The following is a 16,211-nucleotide window of genomic DNA, read 5'->3' as shown; positions in this document are numbered from 1 at the left end:
TGTCCTTTGCCTAAAAAGTCACTTACTAGGCTTATGTCAAGTCTCTGGCTCATTGTCCTATGTTTAAAAGAGGGCTAAACATAACAGTCTCCATTTTGCAAACTGGTTTGAGATGTGTGGTGCACAGCTTCCACCACTGACACCAGCAGTGGATCTTTCAGTCATCTGCTGTAGTGCTTTACCGAGGCGAAAGCCCAAGAGTCTTGCCTGCTCTCTTTCTCTCTCTAGCCCCTTGAATCTTGGGCTTTTTGGCCATGCAAGGGCCCTGCTTTACCTCGAGAGCTGGAGGATATCTCCCCTTATCTCCCCTTAGACTGTTCTTAGACTGTTCTTAGACTAAGTCTTCTAAGACTTAGTCTTCTAAGACTGTTCTTAGACTGTTAGCCTTCTGGTAGGGTGCCCTTGGGAAGCAAGGGGAGAGACAGGCTTGAACCCTGCCATCCTGAGGAATCTTGACCCCATGTTCCTGGTTCCACCAGAGCAGCGTGCAGAAGATGGTTCCTCCTTCATCCCCTCCAGCAGATGTGCTTGTTTCTGAAAGAAAGCGGTCACAGCTCCTGCGGGTTGTGCCAGCCCCTCTCCTTTTCTTTCAAGCCAAGTCTCACGCGGTGCTGTGAGCTTGTTAGATGCTCCCACACAGCCATCCAGTGACGTTGGAGAATATTTTTCTTTTTTTTTTTTTTTTTTTTTTTTTGAGGGGAGAATTTAGTGCAGATTTGCAGTCTGTAAGCTCGGAAGGCAGTCTGGAAGCACTTTGCACGTTGCACGTTGTATCCTAAAGCCGTCCGTGAGGCAGAGGAATGCTTAGGAGTTGGTAGGGCTCCACAAAGATGACAAGTTTTTGAAAGGAAACAAGTGTCTGGTTTTGGTCTCCCTTGTGGCTTTAGAAAATAATATCCCACTTTTGGTGTGATTTTTTGTGTGTGTGTGTTTGTTCTTCGACCCATGAAACCGAGAGCCTTGCTCCGCTGATGGAAATTGGAGTTGAGAAAAGGGATGGTCCTGGGTTGAAAAGCAGCTGGAGGCAGTAGTGCGGCCTCCCCTGCCTGTTCCAGAAAACATCAACATTTACCAAAAATCTTATCATAATGCCTTGAGATCCTGCCAGTGGAGTTCAGTCAATAATCAGGATTGGTGTTTGTTTTTACTTATGCTCAAGCAGACCAAGGCTGCTCCTGAGCTATCATTTTGTATGCTTTCATAGTGGAGCCGAGGGAAAGTTGTTTTTCTGTTTGTTTGAGAACTCACACAAAACAATTCAAAATATCTGCACCCTGACCTCTGATGGGATTGACAAAAGAACTGAAATTGCACTGCTCGTAACTGTAGAATAAATACTGAATTTTAGTGTAGTCTTTGCATTACAGATTGACTGCTTGGGTTGCTCTGTGTTTCCAGAAAGGGTAATTACAGTAACTGTTGTTTTAACAGATCACAATTTCACAACACCCTTAAATGGTTTAAACTCTGATTATACTGTGGGCTTTTTTGTTTTGTTTTGGGTTTTTGGGGTATTTTTTTTCCCCTTGGGGGAGAAAAGATGATTAATTTCCTCTTGTAGTATAATGGCACTGATGTCATGTGGTTGAAGGATTAAGTCCTTTTATTTTTAAAACAGTTGCTAGGGTGTTTAAACCCCTCCTTTTTAGCCCTGTTTCTTGTTAGTATAACAGCAAAAGCAAAAGAAAATCACTTTCAAAAAGAATCTACTTTTCTTCAAAGTTTCCATTTGACAGTAACTGTAGCTTCTTGTTTTTCCAGTATGGGGTGACGGGGAAATTGCCAGATATTATTAAATCATATTAACTAGTAACAAGGGGGGGGGGGGGGGGGAACACGACCAAACATTCATTCTTACTTTTTTCCCCCCAGAAGTGTGATTTAAATCATGCAGTCGCAATATGTTATTAATGGAGCAATAATCTCTGGCAAGCAAACTATGTTCACTTCTGTCAGACAAAAAAACCCAAACCCGCTGCTTTTCCTGACAAATACTGCTGAATAAATAAGGCTGTGCCATTAGATCAAATATTTGATTTTTTTTTTTTAATTCTTTTTTCTTTGCAGAGTATTGGAAAGGGGTCCTTGTGGTGTATAGACCCAGAATATAGACAAAATCTTATTCAGGCTTTGAAAAAGACACCCTATCACCCATACTCGCATGTGTTCAATACACCTCCCACATCTCCTCAGGCATATCAAAGGTAAGAACTAGATGCATTTTACAACTCTAAATGTTTTCATCCAGTGTTGCGTATGAATCTTGGGTAAGACGTTAAATGTAATTAAGCGATGCAGTTTGGAAATGTGCTAGCAAAGAAAGCCCGGGAGCGCTGGCGGCAGCCTGGCCTCGCTCAGCGTGCGTCCGGGACGCCTTACCTGCCCGTCCCCCTGCGTGGCGGCAGCGAGTCCCCGAGCGGAGCTTGCAGTCCTGCTCCTGCGTGAGCCGCGGAGCCTTTTGGCAGAGGAACGCCTGAAATTAAAACACATAGAAGCAAACGGAGAGCTCTGAAGTGTCTGCTCATCCCCTTTGCAGTAGGTGAAAGCACAGTACCCTCGCTCAGAGAAGGTGGGCTCGGTTTTTTCCCTACGCGTGCTGTGGGGCCTGCGTTACCTCTGCAGCCGTCGGGCGCCCAGGTGAGCGCTGCGCCCAGGTGACTCAAACAGCCTTTGTTGTAGCTACGCGCTCCCTGCACAAGCGCCTGCCCTCGAGGTTATCCCAGAGGGGCGCGGGGGAGAGCAATAGCCATTCTTCCGCCTTGCTTCAGTGAAATAGGCGCAGGGTGGGTTTTTTTCATTTGTTTTGCGTTCGGTTCTGATCTGGCCCTTGCTTATAGCTAAAGTTAGCGAAGGAAGAGGGATAATCTACGACTGCCGTCCACCAGGCGGGGAAGCGAACACTGGGTTTTGACACACCTGCTCTCTCCTCGCTGCTAATACAGAAATTTTCTTTACTTTTTCCAAACGTGGCAGCGCATCGTGGCTGTTTAGAAATGCCAGTCATGGCCAGCGCTGTAGCGCACCCCACAAAATGAGGAAGGTGTCTTCAGCCAGCCGTAGCAGGGGTCAGCAGCGTCACTGGGACGAAGAAGTGACCGTCTGTCACTTGGCGGCTCAGAGCGGGGGGGGTTGGGTTGTTTTTTTTTTTTCCCGGAGCCGTTTCAGCATTTGTGTTGAGGCGTGGCGCAGCGGCGGGAAGGGCCGGGGGGGCGAGGATGGGGATGGGGCTGGGGATGCGGGGCTGGCGCGGGAGAGGCCGCCGCCCGATGAGCGTGATGGTCGCCATAGCAACGCGGGTGTCTCCCTGGCAACACGTATCCCGGGCAGGTGCCCGGCGGAAGGAGCAGGACCGGCCACTGGGGCTCAGCGCAGCGCCGTTGCCGTGGTAACGGGCAATCCTGCGCAGCCACAGCCGCCGCTCCGAAAGTTTTTTGAAAATGGGGATCCTGGGCCGGATTTTGTGCTCCGCGGAGGTCGGGAGGCTTGCAGGCGCTGCGGTCTGTTTTCCCTGTTTTGCAGCGAGCGGCTGACTTGGGGTCGGCCAGCTGCCAGAGGTGCCAGGAGTTTGGGGTTCCCCGAAGCCGCGCAGCACCAGCGGTACAGCGGCAGCACGGGTCGCTCCGTCTTGCGTTTCATGTGGAGCGTGAGACAAATATTTTCCGTAGTACCCCCATTAGAAGGGATTTTGTTCACATTTTACTTTTCCCCTGCTCCCAGCGATCCTACCACTACTGTGCTTTGCAGAAGGACAGAAAAGTAATTTCAATAATGGCATTAAAATTGTAATTTGTGTGTTTGAACAAGGCTTGTTTCCAGAGCCTCGCTTTACCATTTCTGTTGCCTTTTTAAGAGTATTTTAATTTTGCCCATACAGATTTATTCAGAGATTCTCATATCAAGTAAAAGTGTAATGCGCATCTGAAATAGAAATGGAGGGATTTTGATCCCTTCTAATCCCCGTGAGCAAAAAAAACCCACCAAGCGTACACAGTTGAAGACAGGAGGATCTCCGAGTTTTTTATGCTTGAAGTGACTGTTGACTTAATGGGTCGGGTTTGCCAGAACCGCTGTGCAGTTTGCTGGCAGATGTTGCCTGCAGGAGCTCACAGATAGCTTTTCCAGGTTCGGTTGAAGGAAGCGATGCAGCAGCGCTGGGGCGAGCTGTCCTTGCAGGGATGAGCCCGTAGAGATGCCCCGGCTGGGTGCTGGGCGTCAGGGAGCCCTCCCCAGGGCGGCTGCCCTGCATCCGGCACAGCCGTGTGCCCGCTGCTCTCCCGCCCTTGCTGCGTGCGGCAAAGGATACCTGCGGAGCCGCAGACCTTGGGCAAAAGTCGCGCTGCCGTCTTCTAATGGGGTGGGTGGCCAGAGCCCCATACCCTGTTTTCATGTGTGGCAGAGGAGAGGTGTGCTGGCACGTGCCAAACAGCGTGGGATTTGCGAAAGTGTTTTGAAAGACTCTCTGCTTTCGCCGATGCCCAGGTGCAGCTGGGCAAATGGCAAAGCTGTCTTCTGAGCAAGGCAGAGGGAGGGTGCTACTGAAACACCCTCAAGTGAGTCCCAAAACTGAAAGGGAAGCTTTCTCTCCCGGGAAACCATGGGATGTCAGAGCTGCTTGCGCTGCCAAGCACTTTCGAGTCTTCCTTGTAATGATTGCGTCATAAAACAAAGAGCTTGCCTGGCTGCAGGAGCAAATGCCTTGCAAATAGAGGCTCAAAGGAGGCTGGGTTTTGTATGAAGAAATGGTGGTCTCACTGTTATTTTTAGCTGGGTATCTTCCAGCAGTTCCACTGTCAAATAAAACTTAATCTTCCCGTGGCCTTCCAAAATATGTATTTATTCATCTGCTAATGACTGGCGAAACATCAACACAAGGCTGGTCTAGCCCATCGGTGACTGTTGAATTTAAATATGCATTGGCAGTTATATGGCGAAATAATGTTTTCTAATATATTTCTGATATATTCACAAGTAGTTGAACATTCCCTGCGCATTTGGAAAAATAGTAATCCTGTATGTATGTGATTGCTTTCTCATGTGTACAAAGACTTCGGTAACAGGTAGAAAATGTAAATCCAGTCCTCCATCGTCAGATCTCCAGAGCAATACATCGTCATAGTAACAAATTCCAAGGGAAATTTTTCTGATGGTGAAGATACTACGTCTAGAAAAAAATCCTAGGGTGGCAGAGGTTTAGCTGTCCATCCATCTTACATAACTGAAGCCCACAACTAAGAGAAACTATGTCACCTGATATTAATGAAATATGTCTGGAACCAGGTAATTTGCCAATATTACTCCTGCCTCTAGGAACGGGATTAATCGGAGGAATTACAGGGTTTATAAGGGTCAGTTGGTGCGATTCCACGGGGGCAAATTGACGTATTGCTTGTCTTCATCAGATGTTTTAAAAGAATAAGGATACACAAATGAATCACATGTTCTGTTTAGTATCTGCATAAGCAGCTTAGGGATGAACTGAGCACAGAGTGGAGGAATGTATTATAAAAATATCCCAAGCAAGATGGTCACTGAACAGACAAATTCTCCCTTTCTGAGCAGAGTTAATTACATCAGATAATTTAGCTTTACAACTCCACTAGACCATCCTGCATAAACATAATAGAGAGGACCTTTTATGAAGGAGTTTTGCTATGTGAACCCACACATTTGGATGGCTGAGTCAGTGTTACTCTAGTATCATTTGAGATAAGACATGTGACTCAAACTGGGAAGTTCGGATTGCATTGGGCTCTGTGTATAGAAGACCATCGTTTCAGGGGAAAAAGCAACCTTGCAGTGTTTGTACATAAGAAGGAATTTCACACTACAGTTGTGTGAATTGTTACTGCAGTTCAGAGCGAAGAAGATTATCTGTAAGCTTTAAGAAGAATAATACAGCAATGTGAATGGTTTAATTTTAATTGGATTGGATGTGTATTCTTAAAAAACCAAAACTCATGCCAAGACAAACAAAAACCACCGGATTTTTCTGTCATTCTTCTAATTGAAGCATATATTATGTCACCATGATGAATTTCAAGGGTGAACTGCTACACAGTATTATAAAGAAAAAACTCTCCTTGGTGTGGAAAAATTGTTGCTTTAGTCTAATGTTTTTCTTCTTAAATATTTACAATTACATTGGCAAGAGCAACCTTGAAATATTTTTATAGACACAAACTTTGTTAAGTGGCTATGTTAAGTTGGTTCCCTGATACTTCACCTGTATGTTTTATATTTCCAGTTTTCTGACTCTAACTGAACTGTAGGTGGAATTTTCTCTCCTGGTAGTGCTTTGAGGATATCTTGAAATGGATTTTTCTTTCCTCTGAATGTGTTACATCAGGCCAGTTCTTAATTGTTTTCAGCAGCAGCAGCAGGATAAATACTACCAGGAAGTGTAACATAAAATAGTGGAAATTACTGGTTTCACAGCTGCATAAGGAATTTTTGAAGATTTGGGTGACCTTCTAGGAGCATTGGCTATATCCCTTTACAGAGTTGCGGAGCATTTTTCCACTGCTTTTAATTTTTCCAGTGTATTTTGCTAATTGTAGTTTGTTAAACCAGTAGCAAACGTTGACACATCTGTCCTAAGCTGCTGTATAACTGATGAAATTGCAAATGTGCCCGAGATAGAAACTGAAGAGTGGTTTCTTTCTTGCATAGCCCCAGCCTGCCTGCTCATAAAGGCTTTGTGTCGGGTTCCTTGTTGGTTTGCTCCTTCCCATTGCAACAGCTCCTGGGGTGAGCTTGGTTGATGCGTTCTGCCTTGGGAAGGGTTGAGACGCCAGCTAGTCCTGAACTAGATTTGTGCCTGGCTTTGGACACGGAGTTCTCCCGTGCACTTGAAAGCACTTTAATCAGAAAAGTACTCTGCCTCTCCTGGCAGGCGTCGCTGCATTTTGGCTGGGCTGCCCTCTGTAGAGAGGGATTGAGCCTTGCAGGGCTGGAGCCGACAGGAGAACGTGTAGCAGAAACTCAGGTGCAGCGGGACGCCGGCTGTCGGGGCGCAGAGTCGGCCCGACCCGCAGCCGGGGTCCGAGGTGCCCGCCGCTCTTGGCAGAGCTGGGGCTGCAGCCTCGGCGGCTGGGAGGGAACAGGCCCCGCAAGAAGTCAGCAGAAAACCACCTCTGCTTCTTGTGTAGAGGCACTGTCCAGAACAGTATCTTGTTTGAACGCGCGCGGCTTTGCGATCTGGTTTTTCTTTTTCCCCTTCCCTTGCTGAAGCGTATGTACGGGGGTAGGCCTCTGGATCACAGAGGGCCTGCAAGTGTGTGAGTGACCAAACATTTTATGAAACTTCACTAGTCGGGGATTTGAAAAATCTGGAGTGGCTTCTGGTTTACCAAATTTAGTGTCTTGTAGCACTATTTCCTTCTGCTGCTGGTGGCTTCCCTAAAAATGCTATGAGCTCCTTAAACGTTAGTCGCTTCTCCAGTGTCTTGTCTTTTGACACCTGTTTCTGATAAAATTTTTTTTCTTTACTCTCTACCCCAAGGTAGAGAATAAGACAAAGGGACTTTGTGATTATGAACCCCTGTCTAACTTGCGAAATTTATTCATAGAGACATGATGTAAAATTCGTGAAACTTGGATTTCAGGAAAAAAGCTTTAGCTGCCAGGACCTGCCATCGCTGCAAAACCTGTGGTAAACGGCAGGAGAGGTGGCCTGGGCACGCTTACATTTGGATTTGAACTAAAAAAGATTGCATTTACCTGTTTTGAGACCGAAAACACACAGTCTTAGCACTCTCAGTCCTAGCTTTCTGCTTCCATCTCACCGGTACAAGTCCTCCCGCCACGCCGTGAGGAGGGCGAGGGGCGGCGGGGCCGCGGGTGCTCCCCAGGCAGCGCCCGTGCGGGGCCCTGGCTGCACCCGCGCCTCCCGGTCGCAGTTGTTTATTGAAGCTAAACCTGCATCGAAGTCAATATGTTGTAGGTTATCGTTTTGGACAATGCATAAGCACTCTTTTTATCCGCACACATTATAAGCTGAGATCAGAAATGGTCTTCTGTGGCTGTTTGAAGCTGGTGAAACAACCTTTTCCCGTTCACTGAAAACTTCGAAGCATTGAAAGACACTGCAGGGTGCCTCCCTGCAAGAAGAGACTTGGAAAAGAAACTAATTGGTTGTCCTCTGCAGTCTGGAAACACGGATTTAATTCTGTATTATTGTTTTGCTTTCAGTAGTAAATGAAGCTGACCATAGAGCAGTCTAATATGAATTTCTGTGCATGTTGCAACCCCTTTATCGAGATTGATCTAGATCTTTTACTTCCTGGATAGACTCAGAATTGAGTTTTCTTCTCTCGGTGTGGTGTTAAGGCAGAGTATTTGGGGAATTTTGTTTCGCGGTTTTTGTAGTTCAGAGATCACAGAGACAAGTTCTTCCAGATTGTGCCCTCTGACACCATAACATGTTGTGATTTGAAGAGCATCTATACTTTGGGATTATGCTGCTTTATTTCTGTTTTCTGGCAAGTTAGAGAACATCAGTTCCACTCGATATGCCAGGTAGGAATAGCAAAGAAAAAAGAACTTTTGCTTGCGTGGATGTGTGTAATGCTATCAGTTCATAAATGTTTGAGGATTTGCCAGTCCAGGACTTGTTTTCTAATATATTCTTATCAGCTCTCTAGCCAGTAGACTGCTGTGATACGGGAAGTATCCCATTGAGCATAGTTTCAGAAAACAAAACAGATCAACTCTTAACCTTTTGAAGGGAATTTTCTTGTACATTATAGTATGAGGGAGGTGGAGGGGAGGGAGATAAATTGGGAAAGGTTGCAGCAGATCCTGGACAGGAAAAGAAGAGCAGAATGTACAAGTCCACCCTCTTTCACACAACAATTCATACATCCTTTCTGCAGCACCGTTGTGCTCAGCAGGAATGGCTGGTGGAAATACAAATAACCCTCTAATCACATTTTCATTCCTCTCAAAATTATATAAATACTTCTGAGCCTTCTCAGCTGAGATGCTTTCAGTTCTTTCTCATCCATACACCCAAAATGGTACAAATGTCTTGTTTCCCATTTGCCAAATACATAAAGATTTGGTTGAGTCTTTGGTTTCGCTGTGTGTTTGCACACTTTTGATAAAGAACTGTAAAGCAGCATCCTTAGCCTGTCATGTTTTTCTGGATGCCAGGCAAACACCAGCTCCTTGCTTTCCATTGTTATTATTCATAGCCCCATTTGTTGAACAGTCTTCCCAGTTACTTGGCTTTTTAGGCTTTTTTTTTTTTTCCCCCCTCTGTGCCTTCTGTAGATAAATACAGCTTTATTCCAAAGGTCTCTTGGAATGGTACCACAGATATTTCCACTTCAGGTCATGGGAAAAGGAAAGTCTAGGGATGTGTTTTGAAAATTTTGTTAGTTTGTTTGTAAATCCCTCTCTAGCTTGTGGGTATTTCCCTATGAAAATTATTACAGTAGCCTCATTGATAGAGCTGTGAATTGTTGACTGCAGAAACTTGAAAGCACGTGGATGCTGTGCTTCTGAGATGGTCTTCTGCAACTCCTCATCCCTCCTCTTCACTGTCGCCAGGACGTGCTCTTGTACAGTTAGGGTTTGCATTGCGCGGTGCACAGGCCGTGCGGTTTAGCAAAAAGCAGAGAGCATGGGGCACACCTCTCCTTTGGTTACTTGGCAGTGTTCGGTCCATCCCTCACCCTTTGTCCCATTAGTAGCCATTGCATCACTATTACAACTGCAGCAGTTGCGTGGATGGGGAAGCCTGTGTAATGCAGTTCAATAACAGTTCACTGAAATTTTTGCAGTTGAAAATTAGGACTCAGGAACAAGTGTTTGTGTGATGAACAGTGGCTGACATGAGCATCACGTTTGTTAATCACACAGTATCACAGCAGTGGAAGTCATCCGACTTCTGCATTTGAAAACATAGACTCATGAAGCTTGGGAAACGAGAAGTAGTACCGTGATGTCTCACATGTTACTGCTGTTGCATTCAGAAAAGGTTTTTTTATTTCCAGAACTCAAGTTAAATTTTACATTTATTTTTATTTTTTTTTTCCTTTTAGATTTTCTTCACTTATCTATTAGTTACTGGACTTCTTTCCTTTGGTTCCTTTAGTAAGAAAGATTTACAGGGCAAGTCACCTTACTTGCAGTTCTGTTTTAAGACTGAAATTCTTGGAACAGTTTTTCTAATGTCATAATAATAGTAATAAAATTTCTATGAGTAAAAAAAGTTATGATAATTTCAGAATCCTTCAAACAGTAGGGAAGGGGTGGCTTTTCTGTAAGGGTTACTCTTGTGATTGTAAGGCATTCGTCAGTTTAACTCAAATTATTTATTTGATACTTGTTTAGACTCAAATAAGGTGCATTGACTATTTCTAAGAATTGCAGCTCTGTCTTAAAAGCCTCTGTGGACCTCTCATCCATTGAATATATATTGGGGAATAGAGAACATGTTTAAAGTGTGATGGAGCTGTTGCAGTTTATGTGAAACTCCTAATATTTGTGTAACCAATTTGTTCCACATGTAATATCCTTCTGAGAATGCCAATTCTGCCCATGGGTTCAATGGCCTTGGCTAAGGAAAGATGGCAAGCACACTTGCTTGGCAGCCTCTCATCATGTTGGGACAGTCCACTTGAGCCCAAGAGCCGGAGGAACTGGCTGCAAGTGACCTGGCTTCTCCCCAGGTCATAACAGAAGGTGACAGCTGTACCACAAAAAAACCTGTTTTTCCGTAAACATCCTGGGAGATGAGCATGGCCAGTGAGAATCAATCCTCTTTTCTCTGCACAACATTAGTGAGAAGCAGAACGTAAGAGGGTCCCGTTTCTTTGCTGCTGATGGTGTGATGTGGAAAATCCTGGCAAGGTGGGCTCCAGGTGATTGAGGTGGCCCATCTGGCCTTGGGTTACCCATCAGAGGTAACAAACTGAACTAGACGATGGACCCTCAGCTGGCAGCGAGTGGGGAGATCTTGAGCTTCAGGGGAAGGTGGACTGACCTTGCAGACCAGCTGGTCTTTGTCCTGAACAAAATCCTCCCTGGCTTCCTTATCTCCCAGTCATAGGGGCCACCTGTGTACTAAGGCAGGCTTGTCGCAATAGTGTTTCCAATTATTTTATACATATAGTTAAAAGAAAAGCGCAGTTGCATTTCATACCTGTGTTAGGTGTCCACGTAATCCCTGCCTGTGTATCTGACCAGTATTTCTCGAAGTATCAATCAGTTTTTCTGCAAATGATTTTTTAAAAAGCACAGGGGTCTTAAACCTGTAGAGCTTTTCCACTATCATACTGCAATGCCAGTGGCTCTAAATCTTAAAGTGAAAGGCGGTTCCCCTTGAAAGCTATTTCTTTAGTAAATATTTATTCTCAGATAAAAAGCTGAAAACAAGTTTCAGTGGGTTAGTCTTTTTGAATCTTTATTAGCCAACACACTTTTTCTGGGGTACGTATGGTATCCCAGCACACAGATACATGTATATACAGTATGCTCATAATATAGTATCTATGTGTAGTTTGGTATGCTTTCTGGAGAAGACAGGGTTTTTAATTTGTTTGTTTGAAGAAAGTAAGTTTTGGGATAATTTTGTTTGCTAATATTTGAATGATTGAATTGTGATTTTTTTTGTTTTTCTTTTTCATCATCATTGCGAGTGATGACTTCACTTCTGAGATCATAAGACTTCAGCTCAGAGCTGGAGTTGCCACATGCAGGTTGTGATTAGTGACCGTGGTTTTTGTGGCTTTTTTAACTCTTCATCACTGTCATACCTGGATTTCTGTTGTATCCAGTTTTTAATGTGTGTGAATCTGTCCTCTGATGGTATGATCCTACCATGTGAAAGTGGTAGTCCTCCCATTTTGATGGAACTGGCTTTTGTAAAAATAGAAGTATTCTGCTATAGAGTTGTTTCCTTTCACAGGAACTTCCATGGCTCAGAGAAATAAAAACTGAAAGACCTTAAACACTGTTAAAATGTCTCATTTTGAAGTTAGAGAAAAAAAAGCATAGTCTTTTTTTCATACTTTTTTACACTTGGGTTTTGAATTTGGACTTGGAAAAATCAAGCTGGAGGAGTTGGGAGGGGAGGTCTTTAGCAGAGAAATTTCCATGCTCAGCAAAGCCCCTGTATGGCTGGGAAGAGACTCTCCTCCCCACACGTTCACCTGTTTCTCCCAAAGTAAAAAGACAGGAGGTGAGAGCTACGGCTCCTTGCTTGTCCAATGTGTTTTATGCTGCAGTGGCCTGATAAAATGTTCCTTCCTCTTTCCTCTTGCGAAACAGATGCGCTCAGGACTTGCACTTCTTGGGTTTTTTTCAGTAAAGCTGTGATGAAACTCTGAAGGCTGTATTTGATCAATTTATACTGTATTTTTTCACAGATGTTTTGACTTAATTTTGGGAACCCCACAGCTGTTTAAAGAAAATCTGTCAAGCAATTTTGATACATCTAAACATAAATGAGAGTTAAGAGGCTGTGTTTTAGATTTCAAGAAACTCTCTTGTTGGCTTGCTTTCTGTTCCAGGTGGCCCTAAAGGCAGTGTTTATGTGTGGGGTGCTCATTGGTGGCATGTGTTCTGTTTCTAAACTATAAAACTGTTTGTAAAATGCTGCATTTGCCTTTTTTTTTTTTTTTTTTTTTTTTTTTTTTTCTACCGGTTAAGAAAAGGGGGAGGGAGGTGTAGACCGTGTGTAAATTAGTTAGTGGAACTTGCTACCACAGGAAAATGCTGAGGCTAAGGATTATGCAATAGTCCCCCAAAAGGTGGAGTTTTGTTTAACTACCATGTCCAGGGCTAATGCCCATGCATCTGGAAGAGGATACTAGACCTCATGGGATGTTGAGTTCTAAATCGGTCTCTCTGGTACAGATTTACCGTGCTGTGCCGCTCTTCCACTTTCTGTGAAACTTCCATCTCTGGCACTGGGTCATGGAAACCCGGGACCAAAAAGCCTGTTGGTTTCATCCAGTTTGGTGGCCTTGATGTTGTTATACTTCTGATAAGATTCTCCATTTTGAGTCCGAGGCTTTTTTCCCCTGTGACTGTATGTTGTTCTAGTGATAAGTGTGCAAACCTCTGGGGGTTTCAGTGCACAGGTATATGTATATACAGTGCACTTTTTATGTCAAAAGGCAGCCTGGCTGCCAGGGAAGCTGCTCTCTTGTGCTTAGAAACAAAATGTACTGTTCTAGTGCAGGTGAGCTATTTCCATTACAAAAGAGTAAATACTCACAGCAACAGTGATAGGAGAATTGCTTGAGAAAACTAGTCTGAAGTGGGTTTGTGTAAGCAGTTTGACTAGCAAACACATTAGAGAAGTTCATTTTGTTGATGAATAACTTGCAGATACCAGAAGAGGAGCACTGGTAAGGTGCAGCCTGGCTCTGCTGCTCAGGGTGAAGTTGGTTGGGTTGTCACGTACACCCGTGTATCTGTTTACAGAGGAGCATGGTTTCCACCTCCATGTTTTAAGATTGTTTTTTCCTTTGTGAAAGGGGAATGACTGAAGAGATGGGCCATCTCAGATAGGAGTGTGGATCAGAGTTCTATAAAAGATCTTTCCTTTCTTTTTGTCCTGACTCACTTCTGCTTTGTTGGCAATCTCCTCCTGTTAATTGCTAGAACTCGCTCTGTGAGCTCATGTATGCTTCAGTTACGTATGGTAATTTTTCATTGCTCTGCTTTTAAAGCATCCAAGATTGCACAGCCAATGGGTCTTGCTAATACAAATGTAAATGTATTTCTTTCTTGGCTTGCTGCAGCATGTGTGCACTTGTTAAATTTTCTTTTCATTAGCTTGTATGACATATTTTTGGTATTAGAATCAGTACTACATGGACTTTATTTGTGGAAGTGGAATAACTGTAGTTTACTATTCTGCCATTTTCCAAGGTAGTAGTCAGTGTCCAGCTTTATGCAGCTGGTGTTTTTTTCCGTTTGTTGCTTATGGCCCTGTATACCTGACTGCTATTGCCAGTTCTCTGTACTGCAGTTTTTGACCTCACTGATGGGTTCTCTGTGTTGTCTGACTGGATAATATAAATATTGCAGAGTGCTACGCCTCTCACTGCTTTTTTCTGTAACTATTTTTATCAGGATTCCATTATATATCCTTCCAAAAGAAATTCTGTTCCAACAGAGGTTACAGGCTTGATGGGAAACTTCCTAGGGTTAGTTTGAAGAACTAACGTGCTAAGAATAGACTCTTTTTTGACACTTTAAATTCAGTGTTTAGAAGTGTATATAATTCTGGGGCTTAGTCCTGTGTGAGTGTGGTGGTGGTGTTTTTTAAGACAGAATATGTGACATCTGGAAAAATTAATTGCATAGTAATGCAGATACTGAAGACTGAGCTATTAAAAATATAGCAATGCTTTAAAATGTCCGTGCAGCATTGGGAATTCATAACTAATGGCAGTGCAGGATGTAGGTTCCAGTAAAAGTATATGAAAGAGAGATGTAAATTTAGCAAATTTGGGGTTATTTGGGTGTCATTAATTTTTATGTTTAATCAGATTAGCAGATGGAGAAAAAATGTAAACAAAATGGAAGTGGGGTTATTTTTAGTTATGTAACTTTCCTGAAAATACTTTTTTTCCAGGCAGCTGTCTGATCAATGGCAAAATTCGTAACAGCTCCCCAAGTATTTAACATCTCTATTAATTGGAGTTCCTTCTCTAGATGAAAAATTGTTCTCTCCTTAGCTGTTTTGCATATGAAATATGAAGACAACCATTTTTCTCATGAGATTAAAAAAATAAAACAATTCATTAGAATTTTCTAAACTTAAGGGAATTAACAACAAACAAAGCTTCTGGAGTAGCCAGCTTTTATTTTGCTACTTGTAAGTATGACATAATGTAAAAGGAAGACTTTATAAAAACACATTTGTTCCATGATAGTTTAAGAGCCGTAGTCAGCTATATTGCTAAAGTGATGTAGATCTTTTGGTTATTAAGTATATTTTGCTGGTTTTGCCTTCAGATGTAGAAATAGGCTTGCTCAGATTTGGGGGAAAAAGGAGAATGGAAATTTGTGCTGAAGTGCTAGAGCTGGTCTTCTGTCTCCCTGGGTATATTACCATCAAAACCCTGCTTTGAAAACAGGGGGAAGATTATATTGATGAGCTCTGTATTTTGTAATGATATGGAGTAAGAGCTTTAGGAGTTCAGTTCGTGTTGAGTGGCACTGCCAAAAAAACCTGTTAATTTTTGCCTATTTCTGTGCCCATGTGCCGTCCTCGGTTCGGTGCAGTGGGATGAGATGCCGTCTGATCAGTTAAAACCCCCCAAACTAATGGAGGAAACTTTTTCACAAGCTGTTTGGATTTGCTACTATGTTTGCCCTTTGGCTAGTCTGAGACAACAAAAGCATACTCGGGCTTTAAGCATACCACACAAGACAGTGGCATGCAGCAGTCTCCAGACTGGTTCTCAACCAGCTGCCTGAGAACTCTGGGAGCAGTATCTTCTGGTTGCTCAGCAGAGTGTTGGTTTTGGGATGGGGTGGGGTTTGGTTTGGTTTGGGGTTTTTTTTCCTTCTTTTTGTATTTTCTGTGGTTTTCCTTTGCTAAGTCATTTTAAGATGCTCTTGCTGCTCTGGTACAATAGCAAACTGTCCTCTCAGTTGTGCTAGTGAAGACATTTGTGTAGCTGCACTGTAAATGGGATCTTGGTGATTTGTGGGTTGTTTTTTTTTTTTTAAGGGATAGGGTCTTGTCAAAGAGGGATGAGGACTTTCTTAAAGTATTCCTACCATAGAAAATGTCATTGAACCACAATCTCACTGAGGCTAGTTGGATGACACAGTGCTGTGCTAGTAAAATTATGCTGTGTCTGGCTCTCAAAGCAGAGTTTCTGCACAGAAAAGCATGGAGGCATCATCGTGCTTCGTGTTGACGCAGGTGTATTCTGGCAGGTGAGTGCTACAAACCTGCTTTAAAGCTTTCTTGACTTGCAAACCTGGATTCTCAAGTCAGTTACATGCTATAGAAAAGTTTTCCAGTGCTGGGTAAAGCAGCAGTTGGGGAAAGAGGTGCTACACCTCAACTTCATGATTCCTTGGTCTTCATGAGCTTGGTGAGAGAGGGTAATTCACACGGCACAGCTCGGCAGTCTGCTGCATCTCTCAGCCTATGCTCTAATGCAATTGCGGTAGAGCAGCCTGGGCTGCCACAGGAGTTTGTACCGCACTGAAGCGGGCAAACGCTAACTGGG

At 43.6% G+C, this 16,211-nt stretch overlaps 1 protein-coding gene across 3 annotated transcripts in view; it reads left to right on the top strand.

Moving 5' to 3' along the window:
* Window positions 1–16,211, top strand: part of FOXN3 (forkhead box N3) — a 131,388-nt gene that overhangs the window by 23,552 nt on the left and 91,625 nt on the right. For all 3 annotated transcript variants that reach the window (XM_075712150.1, XM_075712149.1, XM_075712148.1), the window contains exon 2: window positions 2,068–2,204. In XM_075712150.1, coding sequence (XP_075568265.1) covers window positions 2,068–2,204 — 137 coding nt within the window. The remainder of the gene's footprint in view (window positions 1–2,067; window positions 2,205–16,211) is intronic.

The sequence above is a fragment of the Pelecanus crispus genome, chromosome 6 (assembly GCF_030463565.1).
Source record: "Pelecanus crispus isolate bPelCri1 chromosome 6, bPelCri1.pri, whole genome shotgun sequence".
In the NCBI taxonomy this organism is placed as follows: domain Eukaryota; kingdom Metazoa; phylum Chordata; class Aves; order Pelecaniformes; family Pelecanidae; genus Pelecanus; species Pelecanus crispus.
Note: the sequence above shows the minus strand (reverse complement) of the source record. Positions and strands in the feature narration are given on the sequence as shown.